Source organism: Festucalex cinctus, chromosome 13 (assembly GCF_051991245.1).
Source record: "Festucalex cinctus isolate MCC-2025b chromosome 13, RoL_Fcin_1.0, whole genome shotgun sequence".
Taxonomy (NCBI): Eukaryota; Metazoa; Chordata; class Actinopteri; order Syngnathiformes; family Syngnathidae; genus Festucalex; species Festucalex cinctus.
The window spans coordinates 6,599,134-6,616,375 of NC_135423.1; the positions used below are offsets into that span (position 1 = coordinate 6,599,134).

General features: G+C 39.9%; 4 protein-coding genes across 14 annotated transcripts in view; 2 read left to right on the forward strand and 2 right to left on the reverse strand.

Annotated features, from left to right (window-relative positions):
- The first annotated feature begins 575 nt into the window (after nucleotides 1-575).
- LOC144033057 (vacuolar protein sorting-associated protein 26B-like) lies at nucleotides 576-5,599 on the forward strand. The gene is made up of 6 exons (XM_077540790.1): nucleotides 576-1,193; nucleotides 2,621-2,777; nucleotides 2,857-3,021; nucleotides 3,114-3,289; nucleotides 3,842-3,984; nucleotides 4,928-5,599. Exons 1-6 carry the CDS (start codon nucleotides 971-973, stop codon nucleotides 5,099-5,101), a joined length of 1,038 nt encoding a protein of 345 aa, XP_077396916.1. The 5' UTR covers nucleotides 576-970; the 3' UTR covers nucleotides 5,102-5,599.
- thyn1 (thymocyte nuclear protein 1) lies at nucleotides 5,593-8,383 on the reverse strand. Of its 3 annotated transcripts, none has more exons than XM_077540791.1 (8): nucleotides 8,239-8,383; nucleotides 7,767-7,820; nucleotides 7,524-7,690; nucleotides 7,395-7,463; nucleotides 7,187-7,279; nucleotides 6,992-7,087; nucleotides 5,845-5,995; nucleotides 5,593-5,766 (listed from the first exon to the last, which is right to left on the reverse strand). In XM_077540791.1, exons 2-8 carry the CDS (start codon nucleotides 7,807-7,809, stop codon nucleotides 5,720-5,722), a joined length of 666 nt encoding a protein of 221 aa, XP_077396917.1. In that variant the 5' UTR covers nucleotides 7,810-7,820; nucleotides 8,239-8,383; the 3' UTR covers nucleotides 5,593-5,719. The 3 variants fall into 3 exon arrangements, with proteins under 3 accessions (XP_077396917.1, XP_077396920.1, XP_077396919.1); XM_077540794.1 differs by lacking the exon at nucleotides 8,239-8,383 and adding an exon at nucleotides 8,033-8,232; XM_077540793.1 differs by lacking the exon at nucleotides 8,239-8,383 and adding an exon at nucleotides 8,013-8,232.
- On the forward strand, nucleotides 8,349-13,203 carry acad8 (acyl-CoA dehydrogenase family, member 8). 3 transcript variants are annotated; one of them, XM_077540786.1, is made up of 11 exons: nucleotides 8,349-8,532; nucleotides 8,937-9,037; nucleotides 9,253-9,422; nucleotides 10,144-10,253; nucleotides 10,333-10,409; nucleotides 11,056-11,193; nucleotides 11,286-11,421; nucleotides 11,962-12,059; nucleotides 12,147-12,299; nucleotides 12,570-12,672; nucleotides 12,750-13,203. In XM_077540786.1, the coding sequence occupies exons 1-11, from the start codon at nucleotides 8,418-8,420 to the stop codon at nucleotides 12,803-12,805; spliced, it is 1,257 nt and encodes a 418-aa protein (XP_077396912.1). In that variant the 5' UTR covers nucleotides 8,349-8,417; the 3' UTR covers nucleotides 12,806-13,203. The 3 variants fall into 3 exon arrangements, with proteins under 3 accessions (XP_077396912.1, XP_077396914.1, XP_077396915.1); XM_077540788.1 differs by having other exon boundaries at nucleotides 8,517-8,532; nucleotides 9,257-9,422; XM_077540789.1 differs by lacking the exon at nucleotides 8,349-8,532 and adding an exon at nucleotides 8,760-8,778.
- Nucleotides 8,824-17,242, reverse strand: part of esamb (endothelial cell adhesion molecule b) — a 69,462-nt gene continuing 61,043 nt past the window's right edge. For 2 of the 7 annotated variants that reach the window (XM_077540779.1, XM_077540785.1), the window contains 5 exons: nucleotides 14,243-15,962; nucleotides 12,562-12,860; nucleotides 11,952-12,069; nucleotides 11,019-11,354; nucleotides 8,824-9,404 (listed from right to left, as the gene is read on the reverse strand). In XM_077540779.1, coding sequence (XP_077396905.1) covers nucleotides 15,473-15,962 — 490 coding nt within the window. In that variant the 3' untranslated portion in view covers nucleotides 8,824-9,404; nucleotides 11,019-11,354; nucleotides 11,952-12,069; nucleotides 12,562-12,860; nucleotides 14,243-15,472. Of the gene's footprint in view, nucleotides 9,405-11,018; nucleotides 11,355-11,951; nucleotides 12,070-12,561; nucleotides 12,861-13,896; nucleotides 13,959-14,242; nucleotides 15,963-17,242 lie in introns of all 7 variants that reach the window. The other 5 variants (XM_077540783.1, XM_077540782.1, XM_077540780.1 and 2 more) reach the window with 5 other exon arrangements.

Here is a 17,242-nt window from a genome sequence, read left to right on the forward strand (position 1 = left end):
TACAATAAAAACGAAATTAAAAAAAAATGCACAAATGCCACCCACCCCTCCCCCGAAAAAAAAGGTCTCTGTACACCTCTAGTCAGAAGCCTAGACGGGATATTTCCTTGCACCTTGAAAAGTGTGCAAGAAAAAGCACCTCGAGAAATTACATTAAGCGTGAACGGAAGGCTATGCACCCTAATTCGGAATCACTATAGCTTACTACTAATAATATAACTCGTCTGCGCTTGTAAGCAAAAGGTGAGAGGGGTCGAGGTGGATCAAACCATTTTCAATCAAATGAGGGGTGTACTGTACTTTTATTGTTCAAGTATTACTTTTAAACTATGGTTTATGTTATATATATATATATATATATATATATATATATATATATATATATATAGCTACCAAGTTTCTAGCTTGTTAAAAAGAACACACAGTAAAAATATATCTACATATATACTCTAAAATTTTGGAGGTGCAATAATTCATTAAGGAAGCACCCCCAAAATGGGCTAAATAACGCGTCTTCCGGTTAGCGAATAATTTTTAACTTGTGCGCTCTTATTGTGTAGCCGCGTTTACCCGGAAGTAGTAGTGTCGACCCAGATGTCTTACATCCTGAATATTTGACAACATACGCGACGTTCTCTTACCGGAACAAAATACTATGTAATAATATTACGACATTCACGTTCAGAGTGTGTTTTTCGTGACGAAGCAGAATTTGAGTGCATATACACGGGAAAAATTGCGGGTAAAAAAAGTAAGTCCCCCTCCCCCTTTTTTTTAATCGATGGACATTTTGTCTTCTGTTGATCAGCGCGCAGCGTTATCATTTTTCGCTCCGTCGCGATCGCAACTGGGCATGGACACTTAACGCGTTTGCATTGCAAATACGTCTACTATTTAAAAAGCGTGCCGCGGCCCTTGGAGGGAAATTTAACCTTCAGGCCTTGTGCTGTAGCCACATAAGGTGCCAACAATGAGCTTTTTCAGTTTCGGCCAAAGTGCTGATATCGACGTGGTGCTCAACGACGCCGAGACGAGGAAGAAAGCAGAACACAAAACGGAGGATGGCAAGAAAGACAAGTATTTCCTCTTCTACGACGGAGAGACCGTCAGCGGCAGGGTCAACGTCACGCTCAAGAGTCCCGGAAAGAGGCTGGAGCACCAGGGCATCAAGATTGAATTTGTCGGACAGATAGGTAAGGAAAACAAATCTATCCAGCCATCCATCAATCTTATGTAGAAGGGAAGAAGCTCATCAGAAGACCTGGTATAGCGCAAACCTGAACCTGCTGTACATCACATCTTTCCCTTAATCTATCCAACTCATGTAGAAAAAAAAAAAAGTTAAATTGAAAAGCTCGTGCAAGCTTCCCAACTACCTACTCATACACCTACCTGTTATTTACTGTGCATAGAGACCAGGCCAAGCTGTGACGAGCATAACCCAGTGAATAATTAATGCTACCAAGGGGGTTGCTTGTTATTGTGTAGTGCCACGTGATGGCAGCAATGCGCTTAAAACAAAGGATCATAAAACATCAATACAATGTCTCTTACATGTACACAATCATGAACTCATGGTACATCAACAATTGTATTCACAATCAAGTTATTATTCAACTCAAAACAAACCACCTTTCACACGAGGCTCATCAATAAACACACCAGCACAAACATGACATCCTACATGCACACAATTTTACATGAAGTGATTAAAGTCACATTTTCATGTTTACATGCATATCAATGATTACCTCATACTCAGAGGTAAATCATAGGAATGTGTCTAACCACACAAGACGATTCAATACAATTATTATTATGGGGTATGACATGATTTAAGGATCTTAAAATGTAAAGATAGTGTTTGATTTAGTGGGATTCTCATTCAATTCAATATGTTACGCATTTAGTTTTTGTCATGTTTATAATGTGCAACAACTTGTAAAAGCTCCCCAAAGCCCAAAATATCCCAAGTTAATTAAATTTAAAAAAAAAAAAAACAACGAATCATCAGCAATATCAAACAGATTTAAATTAGGTGTAGAGCGCTCATTAAAAAAAAAAAAAAAACGATTAGATGCGATTGTCGATACATGGTGTGTGTGATACAATTCATGGATGCAACCGTTTTGAAATAGAATGATCCGATTTGGTTTGTCTAAACAAAACTAATTTTCCAATTCAAATCTTTTTTCTTTTTTTTTTGTTACACCCCCAAAAATACCATAACGACAATGTAGACGACACAGGTTATTAGTAGCCGCAAAGGAAGATAAACAGAAACTTACTGTTTCACTTATGCTCCCAGTGAATTGGCATCTTTATTGATTCGGAATTACGATTCTCCGAGAAGTGCTGCTTTGGTCATGAGAAGTAGCTTGTGGTGAGCACCCTGCCCTACCCAACATTTATTTTACCTACTGCATCCACCCAGACAAAAATGGCCACTTCATGCCAAATTGGCTGACTAGTGGTTTCTTTTCGGGCATGTGGTTTTGAGACTTTGTTGTGGGTCAGCTCGTGACTGATGCGCCTAACAACGTTTATGTTGCTAAGGGAAACTGGCATCATGTCAAGAGGAATACAATTGGATCTATACCATCGTGCTTTGCGTTTGCAGAGCTGTATTACGACAGAGGGAACCACCACGAGTTTGTGTCCCTGGTGAAAGACTTGGCGAGGCCTGGTGAGATGACCCAGTCGCAGACGTTCGATTTCGAGTTCACTCACGTGGAAAAGCCCTACGAGTCTTACACGGGCCAGAATGTCAAACTCAGGTAACACTTCACAAACAGTAGCGACCTCTCAAAATGCTTACGTGGAAAACCTACAGTAACTCCTCCGCCTTGTGCGCAGGTACTTCCTGCGTGCGACCGTGATCCGAAGACTTAATGACATCAGCAAAGAGTTGGACATTGTGGTGCACACGTTGAGCACGTATCCTGAACTCAACTCCTCCATTAAAATGGAAGTCGGCATTGAGGACTGTCTCCACATTGAGTTTGAGTACAACAAATCCAAGTGAGATAAATTAAAACCGCTTAACTTTGCACATCAATTGTATCACATATTAATGTTGTAGCGTGATTACATATTACTTCTCCGTCTAACAGATACCACCTGAAAGACGTCATTGTGGGGAAAATCTATTTCCTGCTGGTGAGGATTAAGATCAAGCACATGGAGATCGACATTATTAAGCGAGAGACGACTGGCACGGGCCCCAGCGTCTACCATGAAAACGACACCATCGCCAAGTACGAGATTATGGACGGAGCACCAGTCAGGGGTAAAAAAAAAAAAAAAAAAAAAAAGGCTCGAAAACCCCTCACCACACAGTTTATAAACTTCTCGCATTGAGGCATTTACATTCTCAAATTTCTCTGTAAACATTCTCAATGTTCAAACCTTCATAAATTTTTATAAATTAACTACATTAATGTAAAAAAAAAATAATAATAAATAAATGCAAAATTTTGATAGTGAGGCTGCGAAAAGAGGACCGTGTTATAGCGAGGGAACACTGTTATTATTATTATTATTTGTATTATTATTAAATAGAGTGGAACTTCCAAAATTGTCTTATATATTTTTTTAAAATTGCCCATCCTAAAAGAGCTAATATTGGTCAATTAAATCGGCCAGCTGCTTAAGTCATATAAAGAAGAATAGTAAACTACTCTACTGTGTACAGCTTAAGTTTTGTTAGACTTCTGAGGTTTCCTATCATATTTTGTTTGAACTCCAAATTGATGACATTAAGGGACATTAAGCTTTGGATGTTTCGTCCAGTTGATGATTTACTGTGAGGGCTTTTTTTGTTTTGTTTTTGTTTTTTTAGGTGAGTCTATCCCTATCCGGTTGTTTCTGGCCGGCTACGACCTGACTCCCACCATGCGAGACATCAACAAGAAGTTCTCGGTGCGCTACTACCTGAATCTGGTGCTGATCGATGAGGAGGAAAGACGCTATTTCAAACAGCAGGTAGCCGTACGAAGTGCATTTTCGTTTTTCTTCAAGTCGCGCATTTTGCTTTGGGGGACCTCGCAATCTGTGATCATTAAGTGCAAAGATGCCAAATAAGCATCTGATGTGTTGAATCTGCTGTTCTCAGTCATTACACTTGCATTTACCTGAAGTCTGCTAGCTTCTGATTGGTTAGCGTTAGTCATCTGATAGGGGGTCAGGTAGGGGTTATTGCTGTAGCTTGTCGTGTAAAATGAGTAAAGTTTAGAAATCCATCTCCTTCCTACCTTTTCATTTTTATAAAGATTGTTCCATTAACCACCAACGAATCTTCACGTTCAGCAACTGATTCAGTTTTGCATGCATTTCTATGAAAAATGTGCATTATAGCTTCAAATTTAACATTTTAAAAACATTTTTCATGTTTTAACTTTTTGAAGCACACAATTTCTGAGGAATATTAATTTAATTGGATTTAATATTTAAGTAATTTTTATTTATTTACTTTTGCAATGTTAAACAAAAAAAATGGTGTCACCGTTTAGAAAATGAAACCGTTGACTATGTAACTGACTGACATGTTGCATGACAATAATGTTTAGGAAAGACAAATTTGTTCACAGAAAGTGGTCTCTGTTCAAGATTTATATTTGTTTAAAAAAAAAAAAAATACACTAAAGTACTCAGTGTGAAGAAGACACCAGTTTTGATATTGTGTTTCAGTGATGGTACAAGAAGAAACTATTAGCTCATTGAAAAAAAACATAAGTTTATGTCTTGAGTAGTTTTATCGTAGATTATCGTGGATTTATTACCTGACCAATATATCAATAATCGCGGTATCGTCATATCATGAAATAATTATCGTGAGCCTTGTATCGCATCGGATCGTATCATGAGGTACCCAGAAGTTCCCACCCCTAGTACAGTTTGCGTCAACTTTACCCTGATCTCTTCCCAGGAGATCACGCTGTGGCGGAAAGGGGACGTGGTGAGGAAGAGCATGTCCCACCAGGCCGCAATCGCCTCCCAGCGCTACGAGGGTTCAGCCGCCTCCGAGAGTGCGTTGGAGCAGTGCGCCAAGGACGACAGTGGCTACGAGCCCCGCCTACGACTGGACCGGGGGTCTCCATGAGGCAACGAGGATGACGATTCAAGGAGACCGGACTGGAATTATACCCTCCCTCGCTTTGTCTTTTTTTTTTTGGTTTGTTTGTTTGTTTCTCGACAGAATCACCTCACGCATTGTAATTCCTCGGATTTTCACGCTAATGCCATTCCGTGCGTACTCCTAATGCTTTTACTGATTTAGAACGTTGAACAAACAACATTCCAGTTATGAAGAACTCCGAAATGTGAAATGCACTCAAGTGTCCAGCGAGTGTGGATGTGTAAATAAGAGCGGTTCAAGTCAGCAATCCGGCGGCATTATTAGTCCGCCGCGACCAGGTGTTTAGTTTGGTTAGACATGTGCGTGTCTAACGTGCCTCCAAACATGATTTTAGTCTTTTAAAAGCAGAGAAGAATTAAAGTAGAACTATTTAGATCTTTTTGCAAAGCGCTTATGACTGATTCATTATACCCCAGTTGTCAAATAAATTTATGCCAAATGAAAAAAAAAAAATCACACTTATTTTTCCATTGTTGTGCTTTTTATCTTTCCACCCCAAACATTTTACAATGAACAAATATCTCTACTATGATACACTGTATAAAACTTAAGATACTTATGTCAGCCCATCACTGAGCATATTCACAGCGGTTCTTGATCCTCCAAGCTCAGAACAAAGTCAAATTCCTCTGCAGGGATAATAAACAAACATATTTGCCACTACGCTGATGCCAAATTTGAAATGAGCTAATCATCTAGTCAATTACCAGCAGTGAGAGGCTGCACGGACAGCCGGGCCCTGGTGAAGAGCATGACGTCCTTCAGAGGACCCCCGTTGGTCCTGTGTCGCAGGTGGTACTCTTTGAGTTCAGCCAGGGGAAGAAAACGTTTCAACATTCTTTGGTACTGCACGTCCACCTGAGAGCCAGGAACACCCGCACCGTCATCCACCCTCAACTATTTGCGTTCGGACTGCCGTGTGGGTTAGTAAGCTTTGAGTTATGAATGAATTGAGCAATGTTTTCTTTTACTTTTAGGAGAGTCCTTAACATTGAAGACAAAAACCCAGTAGCCATGATTAACTATCATACATTTAAGATCTTTCTTGTTAAACCACTCAAAAAAATGATGTAAACTAATTCCATTTAGGCAGCAGCATTTCAAATGTTGATATTCTGATTTATTTAAAAAAAAAAAAAAAACATCTTAATTTATATTTGCATGTTGGGTTGAAAGCTATGTCAAATCAAGTTTAATCTCGATTAGGCAACAGAGATTTTAATTTTTTTTTTATATTGACAATTTAAAACTATTGATATATTTAAAATCAGGCTCTTTCTAAATTAAAAAAAAAAAAAGGAAAAGCTCTTTAACACATTTAGATGTCGTTTTTTTAATGTTTGTGTTTGTAATGATTATATTTGATATTATTCACTGAAAAGAACCTTTCAATGTTATATTCAATACCTTATATCATAGGTGTCAAACTGCAGTCCTCGAGGGCCGCAGCCCTGCAGGTTTTAGAGGTTTCCCACTTTCAACACAGCTGATTCATATTTAAGCTCATCAGCAAGATCTGCAGGAGCCTGATAATTATCCTGATCATTCAATCAGGTGCGTTGGAGTAGAGAAACCTCGAAAACATGCAGGACTCTGGCCCTCGAGGACCGGATCTTGACACATGTGCCTTATATGATCCAAAGGGACAAAAAAAAAAAAAAAAAAAGATTGGTCTGGAACCCCCGCACACTTCACGTTGAGGAAGTACAACAATATAAATCATTAGAAAATAAATAAAAACAACTTTTTTTTTTTCAAAATCACATGAGACGATGTGATATCTTCTCAATAATTGTTTGGAGTTGATTATTTTAAATTATTATTGTTGTACTGTCTCGAAACGGATCCTCTTACCATGCTCCACTTGGGATTCTCTTGCTTGCTGCTCGCATCATAATGAACATCTTTCTTGTCAAACTGAGTGTGGTCCACATACGCTTCCTTCACGATCTGAACAGATGGAGAAGAAATGACGCTCATGAAATAACAATGGCGCTCAGTAAGTACAATACTTTGTAATATACTGTACAGCCTCGCAAGAAATCTTACTTTCATGATTCCTGCTATGCCGGGTTCTTTGCAGTTGCTGTGGTAGAAGAATGCCAACTGTCCCTCTTTCATTTGACGCATGAAGTTGCGTGCCTGACCAAGACAGAGCAAGATTTGTGTGATAATAGTGGCCACTTTTTTTTTTTTGCAGTTTTTAGATGATAATATTTTCATGACAAAAATAAATAAGTAACTTTTGCAGCTCTACCTGATAGTTGCGGACACCGTCCCAACAGCTGGTTTGATTGGGCAAAGCCTTCAGGTCTTCAATTCCAAACTGTAGATTCAATGATGTTGAGATGTTTGCAAGCACTGTAAAGTACATTTTGTACTGTACCTTGACATCAATGCCGTTCTCAAAGCGGCTCTCCGGCTCAGATTTCATGAGCCAGCGACAATACTGCTCGGTGCTTGTACCCTCCAAAGCCAATGCAGAAGAAGATGAAGCCTTCCTCTTGAGGCTCGGTTTTGGAGAAGGATCGACCTCTTCTTCAGCGTCGCCATCTGTGTTACGCAGAATGTACTTTAAAATACAACATACCATACAAAATGGTGAACTAGTCATATTGCTTCAACCTACCTTTATTGAGTGTTCTTTTTCTCAATTTCTTCTTTGGGGGCATGTTTCTCTTCTCTAAGAAAGAAACTTTATAAGAATCTTACATGTCTATTAAGGATTTTAACCACCAATTTCATCAGCATACACTCAATGTTTAGTCCACAGTGCAAATTTGTAGAGCAATATAACCTTTAAAAGCAAGACTGTTTTATTGGATCTCATAAACTTGCTAAAACACGATATAAGTGTAAGTTGAGTATTACTTACCGTACAACTACAACACTTACAATATTGCTCTAACGCGGAAATGAATACTTCGCCATGAGCCCATGTTAGTGAAAAACGTGCTTTTCTTCGATTAGTGCTGGCGTGAATACTTGTTAACAGCTTCCGGCAAACCATGAGACATAATATTATGGCTTAGTGTGTTTAAAATGTAGCTGTGGTCGGTTAATTAAGTACATAAAGGAGCTAAAAAGAATGCTAATCATACCGTTAGTCAGTAGCCGACTCACTGTGACTGTGCCACATTAACAAATGGCCATTTAAACCCGCGCAAATCCGGAACGCGTGACGTCATCAAAAGAGGCGCCGGGGCGTTCCTTGGTGTTCGTTTCAGGACTGCATATCCCGGCAGCACCCGCAACACTACAGTGTACGACGGAGAAAAATATGGCGGCTTGTAAACTAGTCAGTCTGGCGCGGTTGACAGAGAACATCGGCAGGAGAAGCCGTTTTTTGGCCGGGAAATGTGCACAGAGACGAGGGATAGCTACGTGTATCGACCGTAAGACCACGCAAAATAGAACGCATACATTCAGTAACGATTGTCAATGAAATATTTATTTACGTAACTATGGTAGAAAGTAAGGCTGGTTTCGCGTTAGTTTACCAACACCTGTCTATAAAATGATCGACATGCGTTACTTTTAAATGCCGTTTTATCAACTTTGAATGCAGCTCGGTCATGTTTAAATGTACCTTGGAATGTCATTCGGCAAGAGGCGCTCCTTCTTTCATTGGTCAAAGAGAGGTACACGCCCCTCATTTCGCCACTCCCATTTGTTTTTGTTTATTATTATTTTGAATGCCACATATACTCCATTACTTTTTACTTCAATAAACTTTTGGATACATTGTACTTCAGAGTAGTTTGCAAAGTATTGCAACTAAATGTTTTTATTATTCCAGCTTCTCACGGCCTCACAGACGAACAGAAGGAATTCCAGAAAGTGGCCTTTGACTTTGCAGCCAATGAAATGGCACCGCACATGGCGGAGTGGGACCAAAAGGTTGGTTAAACACCCTCAAATAAACACCTTCCGAAATAAATACTCTCCCTTTCCCACAAGAGTAAGCATAATTATCTAATTTTATACAGTAGAACTAGAAGCTATGTGTGTACAAAACAGAGCCAATTGCAACTCTTTTCAAAGCAGCAGCAAGCAGGCAAACATTCTCTCGCCCTTAATTCAGCTAGTTTAATATAGTCTGCTTTTGCCATAAGGAAGTGTTCCCAGTGGAGACCATGCGCAAGGCTGCCCAGCTGGGCTTCGGGGGCATCTATGTACAGTCGGACGTCGGGGGTACCGGTCTATCTCGCCTGGACACATCGGTCATCTTCGAAGCCTTGTCCACCGGATGCGTCAGCACCACCGCCTACATCAGTATCCACAAGTATGTCTACTTCAAAATAGTGACTTCACTGTGCAACATGTACAATGTAATAAGAGCTCGGGGGGGAAAAAAAAACACCTACATCAAACATCTTTAATAAAAAAATACCTTTTCTACCTTCACCTTTATTCACTTCATACTATTATGTATTATTCTAAATAGTATAATAGTTTTTTTTGTTTGTTTTTTTTTTAAGCATTTTGACCCATTTCTGAAAAATAAATAAGTACATACAAACAAACATACATAAATACATATAAATGGCAATAACTGTATTTGGAATATGGATAATATAATGCTAGTGTTTTATATAATGAAGCAAAAATGTGTGTTAGTCAAATTAAAATGGAATTACATTTATGAAATATATTTGTTAATTGCTTTAGGGATCAATAAAGCAATTCCTCAAAATACTTGACTAGTATATATATATATATATATATATATATATATATTTAAAGCTAAATAAATATTTACAAAATTAAATAATAAAATAAATACTGTACTTCTATTTGTTAAACTAAGGTAAACTGTTATTATTAGAAACCATTCTCAATATGGCGTAAACTACAATAACAAAAATAAACATTCTGTTGCATTAATACATTTATGACAGGTGTCAAAAAAATAATAAAAATGCTCAGTTATTATCTTGACAAAGATGCAATTATTGATGCAGCTTTTGTGTTGGATGCCATTCAAACGTGTCATTTGCATGCAGCATGTGCGCCTGGATGATTGACAGCTTTGGCAGCGAGGAGCAGAGGCAAAGATTCTGTCCCCAACTTTGCTCCATGGAGAAGTTTGCCTCTTATTGCCTGACTGAACCCGGTCAGTTACTTACAATACTACTCCTAATTGATACAATTTTTAATACACCATCACTTGAACGTCTCCTCATTGATTCCAGGCAGCGGAAGTGATGCTGCGTCGCTCTTGACGAGTGCGCGGCACCAAGGCGACCATTACGTCTTGAATGGTTCCAAGGTAAAACTTTCATCATCATCATCATCATCATCAACTGACTTCATGCACTGCCCACGTTAGAGGGTGAAAACATCTTTTTCCATTTCCATCCTTTTACCTTTTTTTTTTTTTTGCAACAAACCACTATTAACTGGCTTACTAACTATTGCTTCTAACTACAACACTTTATTAAGGTGAATTCTAATTTCATGATTACCTTTGGGGGGGATAAAATTACTTCCAAATTTGAACAATTGGTCTCATTTCTAATGAATTTATCAAAGGATTAAGTGTGTGTTTATTAGTAGACAGTGCACTTAACTTTTTTAGTTTTTTAATTTTTGTGAACTTTAGCCATGTCACTTTGGGAAAAGTCATAAAATATAAGGTCACCTTTGAACCAAACAGTATGTGTGGTACTGTATTGTTAAAAAAAGTGTTTCATCCTAAATTGATTCCTAGACACCCCCCCCCCCCCCCCCCCCCCCTTTAAAATTTAAGAAATTATTTACCCTTTTTTTTTTTTTTTTTTTTGTATGCCCCTTTTTAAATGAGCAAATACAATGTATTAACACACAGTACACTATGTCTCAATTTTCAGGGCTAGTAAACCCCCGCCTCTGGTTTTACCATTGTTCAATGTGCCTCTTCTTCCTTGTGATTCCAGGCGTTCATCAGTGGCGGCGGCGAGTCTGACGTTTACGTGGTCATGTGTCGCACAGGGGCCAAAGGTCCGAAAGGCATCTCGTGTCTCGTGGTGGAAAAGGGAACGCCGGGCCTCAGTTTTGGCAAAAAGGAGCAAAAGGTAGTGCAGTGTTATTTTTGTAGTGTTGCAGGAGACCACTAGATGTCAGCGTGCGGTCACAACAAGTGTTGCTGACTGGATGTGTTCCTCAGGTGGGGTGGAACTCGCAGCCCACCAGGGCGGTCATATTTGAGGATTGTGCCGTTCCTGTCAGCAACCTGCTGGGAGTTGAAGGTCAAGGCTTCACAATTGCCATGAAAGGACTGAACGGAGGCAGGATTAATATTGGTGAGATCATGCTGCCGATTACTGTCATGGACTGCGAATAGAAAAAAAGTCTACACACCCCTCCAATGCCAGTCAAGGCGGAGGGAACAGGTCCAAATCCAAATCAGTCAGCGCACAAAACCTTTAGGCTTCTGCTTACGTTCTGGTTATAATATGAATTCATTCTTGTGAAAATTACATTTTTCTAAAAACTATTTTTCTTTTACTATTGAGAAATTGTTTCAGGTAAATTACAATTTTTTTTTATGACAATATTGTAGTCGAATTGGAACTTTTTTTCCTGATTGACTTTTTTCTCATATTTTTTTCCTTAAAAGTTTCTTTATCCTAAAATTACAACTTTATTCACATCAAATTTAGATTTTTTTTTTCCTCATAAAACTCTTCTTCGAGAATTCTTCTGACATGAAGCAACACATACATTTCTACTTCTTTTTGTTTTATCTGTATTTAAAGTTTTGTTACCAGAACACATACTCGATTTTTCGCTCAAACGTTAACATTTTGGCTTTCAATAAAATGAAATGTACCTTTGAATAGCTTCGTGTTCACTGGGCGCGGCCCACGCCTCCGTCCAGCTGGCTCGGGACCACCTGTTGGTGCGAAAGCAGTTTGGGGAGACGCTCGCCAACAACCAGGTCAGTAGCACTGAAAGGACCAAAAAGCACTTTTCTTACTGTACTATAAGAGTAATTTTACACAGATTTTAACACATGTATGTGCAGTTCCTTCAGTTCAAACTGGCAGAAATGGCCACCGATTTGGTAGCATCTCGCCTTTTGGTACGCCAGGCCGCAGTAGCACTTCAGGAGGAGCGAGCAGACGCCGTGCAGCTGTGTTCGATGGCCAAGCTCTTTGCCACAGACCACTGCTTCAATGTGAGTATATACTGGACCTGAATCAGTGGCGGACCGTGCATTTGGTACTTGGTACTGTCGGCGGGAATCGGAATCCATTTTATTGCCTTTGTCAGTAAAAGGTACATTCACGATTAGAAATCTTTTTGGTTGCAGTTCAGCCAAGAGAAACGATGCAAAATGAACCTCATGAAAACACGTTTTCCAACTTAAGTTTGTCAATTCAGTTTTGTGCATTAGTGTCACGTTGAACTGAAGTCGTCATTTTATCGTTCTTTTGTACCTGCTCAGATCTGCAACCAGGCTCTCCAGATGCACGGAGGCTACGGCTATCTGAAGGACTACGCCGTGCAGCAGTTTGTGCGTGACATCCGCGTGCATCAGATCTTAGAAGGTCAGCCAGGATGTGAATGACGATGCTTCTGATGTTCCTGAAGCTCTGTTAACGCCCAATTGCACGTTTCTCCACAGGAAGCAACGAGGTGATGAGGATGATCATCTCACGGAGTCTTCTCACTGAGTCTTGATGCGAGTCCTTTGAGTAGAGGACTGCCATTTTGTGTTACTGTGTGACAGTATAAACTAGAAGACAAGATGAACGTTATTAACCAACCACATAGTTCGGCGAGGCCCAGGAAGTTTGCGTTTGGGGTCAGACTGGAACCATTTGGTCTAAAAACAAAAAAAACAAAAAACCTTATTCTGTAATAATGAATCTAAATGAGTACTGTCACTTTGCTGGGGATTTCTGTTACTGGCATGTTAGCATCTCAGGAATTAGTCACTCCAATGTGTTTGTATCACGTACAGTTTAATTTATGTCATCAAGTGGCCTTGTCCAGTGTTTTTGTTTTTTTTAATCTTTTCTCTTTTTGCCATCACTGAACAGTAATAAAAAAGCAAAATCCTGATTTTCAATGACTGATGTCAGACTCTTGCTGTATCCAAGCTATGGCACAAGTTCTACTCCACAGTTTTTAAACTCAATCCACCACAGGTGTGGTTACAGAAGTTCTCAACATTGAGGGATTCTTAAATCCAGGTTATAATTTCACGGGGAAAAAACGTGAAAAATTACCATTGGCTTGAGCTAACCTGTAGGTAGGATTAACTTGCTAGACAACAAGCTAAATAAATAACCTAGCTGGCCGCTAATGAACATTGAAGACACTACATAATTGGGCCTATTTTGTATTTATTTTTTATAATCTGATCTAGGACCCGATTCTTCTTGTCCGAAAAGATTATCCACTGGTGTGACCATGTGAGGTGTAGTAAAGTTATTTTTCAATCCTTTATCTGCTAGCTAAACAGTTACCGCAGCTGTTCAAAATTTATGATAGCAAATCTCTGTGTGGTCAACATCAAAGTCAGCCGAGCCAAGGAAACGGAACAATTGCCAAGTTGCGGGACACAAATAGTGGAATATTAGTTTCTATGATGTATATCAAGTCATTCAATTCACCACAATAAAAATGAAAAGGAGAGTTTGCAACTCGTAGCTACTAGACAAGCTAACAATTAGCCTAGCGTCTGTCATTTCTTTGTATTTTCTGGTAGTTTGAATGCTGTGACGCTATATTGCCTCACATAGGTCAGTCTTGGTACTACAACATACCTCTGGTTTGTCAGAAGATTACGCACGTAAAAGCGGTATCGTCTCCATTGATGATCGTCCTGCTAACAAAAGACGCGACTTTGACGTGACGTGTAATAAATCTGCTCCGTTCATGATAAAATCCATCAATTTAATAATAATCCTGTGCAGAGTTGAGGGGAGCTGGAACCTATCCCGGCTGACTGCGGGCAAACGGCAGACTTCACCCTGGACTGGTCACCAGTCAGTCAGAGCACATATTGAGACAGATAACCAATACTAACGTTTTTTTGTTGTTTTTTTTTTAATTGGAAAACAACTGCCAACCATTAAAAGTGTATTTCAAATGCTACATGTAGCTGCTCACCATTTGCAAATAACACCGTATGTACACATAATTCTTCAATAGTATAAATTCCACTACACAACCAGCAGAAAGCAGGGCCGATTATGGGATGTCTCCAGGCCCTCATACATTAAAGTTGCATTCAAGGATTTTTAGTTGCCTCCATCTTCCGGGTGGATCGTAACGACTGATTCTCGATCCCGTCAATCCATCTGCAGTTAACGTCGTATGATCCTAGCTGCGCATGCGCACTTCGAGCGGAGCATGATTTTTTTTTAAAGTAACAAACGGACGTTTGGCTTCTACTTTTCGAGAAGATCCTTGAATACACCTTTAACTGTCAGTAATCACCAAAAACAGTCCAACGCCATCAACTATGTTCACTATTTTTCTTTTTGCTTACATTCTGTCTATCATCACAGGCAACACCACCAATGCTCCATGAGTTTTAATTAAATTCTATAGAAAAACCTGAATTGTCATTTTGTGTTTTTGTGTTTTACTCTGCTGTTATGCTGCATTCGAGGATGGTTGGAAGTCGGATATATCCGAGTTGTTTTTTTCTCAGTTTCCTGAAAGCGTTCGAGGCGAAAGTAAACAACCAAAATGGCGGATAGCGGTAAATTGTTTTTTTTATGTTGGTCCTCACAACTCATACCTGCTCACAATTTTGCCTCATTTATTGTTTTTATCTTATTTCATAAGCATTCCATACAGTTCAGTAGTTCAGTTCAGTAATTTCATGCCGGGAGATCGCGGCATACTGTCACATACATTGCGTTACGTCAAGTTATGTCGAATATTTATGAATGAAGAAAGCTATCTAGTTTTATACTCGAGTAAATTGTGTTTTGCCATTCAGTGACGTCATTGTAGTCTGTCGGTGAAGTCGGGGTCCTTCTTCTTTTCCGACTTCGCCAGTGGTATTTCCGAGTTCAAGGGGGCGTTCCGTACACACTTCCTGGTTTGAACTTGGAAATGTCCGACTTCCGACCATCTTCGAATGCAGCATTAGTTGGAGCCTTTTTTTCTAAGCCTGAGAAACATCAACAAAAATGTGCCTGAAAACTACACAACCTAAGCTGTTTGCTCTCCAAAAAACCCCCGAAAAATATCCGCAGTGAAAATCAAAAATGTGCTGAGTCAGTAGTATGAATAAACACAATGTCCTTGCAGGAGGTCACAGAGAAGTCCAATCACAAGGCAGAAAATCATTAGAGCACGCCCCCTCCTTCCTGTCCAATCACCCGGCTACACTAGGGAGCCCGCTTGGCTCTGCGCAGGCACCATGACGGCCACCGTGCCCGCCCGGGTCAGCGTGGACGACGAGCTGGCCCGCGGGGACGCCGTGAAGGCGGGCGGCGTCTGAGGCTGAGCCCCCTCCGTCCTGGCAGGGGGCATGCGGACCACCTGGGGCGGACCCCCGTTGGTGACGGGGGGCCGTTTGTGTTTGCGCGACGGCGTCCCGCCCGCGTTGTAGCCCGGCAGGCCGCGCAGGGTGTTGGCCTCGCCCGGGCGGAGCTGGTAGGCGTTGATGACGGAGCCCGCGTCAGTGGTGGACGAGGGCGAGTAGGGGTAGTGGAAGGTGGGCTGGCGCTGCTGCTGCTGCTGGTGGTGGTGCTGGTGGTCTCCGGGCCGAGGGCTGGTGGCGATGGATGACAATGTGCCATTTTTAGACACGATGTCTGAGCCTGTGTTGCTCTTGGCCCACGACACTCGCTTCGGAGCCTGAGCGTCCTCCCTGTATACAAAAAAGAAACGAAAAAAAAACTACTATATTCAACAGGCTTTCTGCTATGCAAGCCTTGGCCATCAGGGGGCAGTATAATACAGATCAGATGAAAAATGCTGATAAGCTGCCAATAAGTCATGGCTAACATGCTAGCCAATGCTACTGATGTGCCTCAATTGAAGGTGGTTTTGTTTGTGTTGAATCATTAACTACTGAATTCAGTCGTTTATGTCAAACGGGTTCATGATTGCGATGAGTCATGATCCTTTCGTTTTAACTGCTTAGCTGCCATCTTGTCGCATCAATAGAAACCGCTTTTAGGAGGAGCGGCTAATAGTAGCTTGTGTTCCCGTATTCACTCAGGGCTTTGTCCCACTGACCTGTACAGGACTGTCTCATAAAATTAGAATATTGTGATAAAGTCCATTATTTTCTGTAATGCAATTAAATAAACAAAAATGCCATACATTCTGTATTCATGACAAATCAACTGAAATATTGCAAGCCTTTTATTGTTTTAATATTGTTGAATGTGGCATTTTTTTTAACTTGGTCTGAGGAAATATTCTAATATTTTGAGATAGGATATTTAAGTTTTTTTTAAGCTGTAAGCCATAATCAGCAATATTAAAATAATGAAAAGGCTTGCAATATTTCAGTTGATTTGTAATGAATGTTTTTCTGATATTTAATAAGACAAATGATTTAAAATACCATAATATTTTATTAACTTAACTCTTTGACTGCCAAAAATGTTTCATGACGTATGCTAAAATCCTAATAAAAGTGTATGTTGATTTGTTGTGATTGTATTGTATTGGTGTTAATGTTTTTATGTTGTGTTTGTTTTTTGTGTGTCTGTAAAGTGCTTTGTGACAACTCAGGCTGTTTGAAAGCACTACATAAATAAAGTTGAGTTGAGAGTTTACTAGGGTTTTTTTTTCCCCCCCTCAATGGGCAGTGCAATATCGTGCAGCAAAGCCTGCTCAATGGGTTGTGGAATCAAAAACACCCACTAACAATGGCCAGCAGATGGGAGCTTTGTATCTCTTTTCAATGGGCTCACGGTATATGAAATTACAATGAAACACGACTGATATGATGAAATTGAAAGTTTTCAAGGATGACGTGAATGATCAAAGCCTTTGTCACATTAAATCTAATTCACAGTGCGTCCATAAACAAAAAAAAAAGTGTCTAAGTCACTATTGTGCAAAAAAATGTATCTTTTCAATGTCACTCAAATTACCTATATTCGAATGGTGATTACTAAAGAGAAACATACTTTT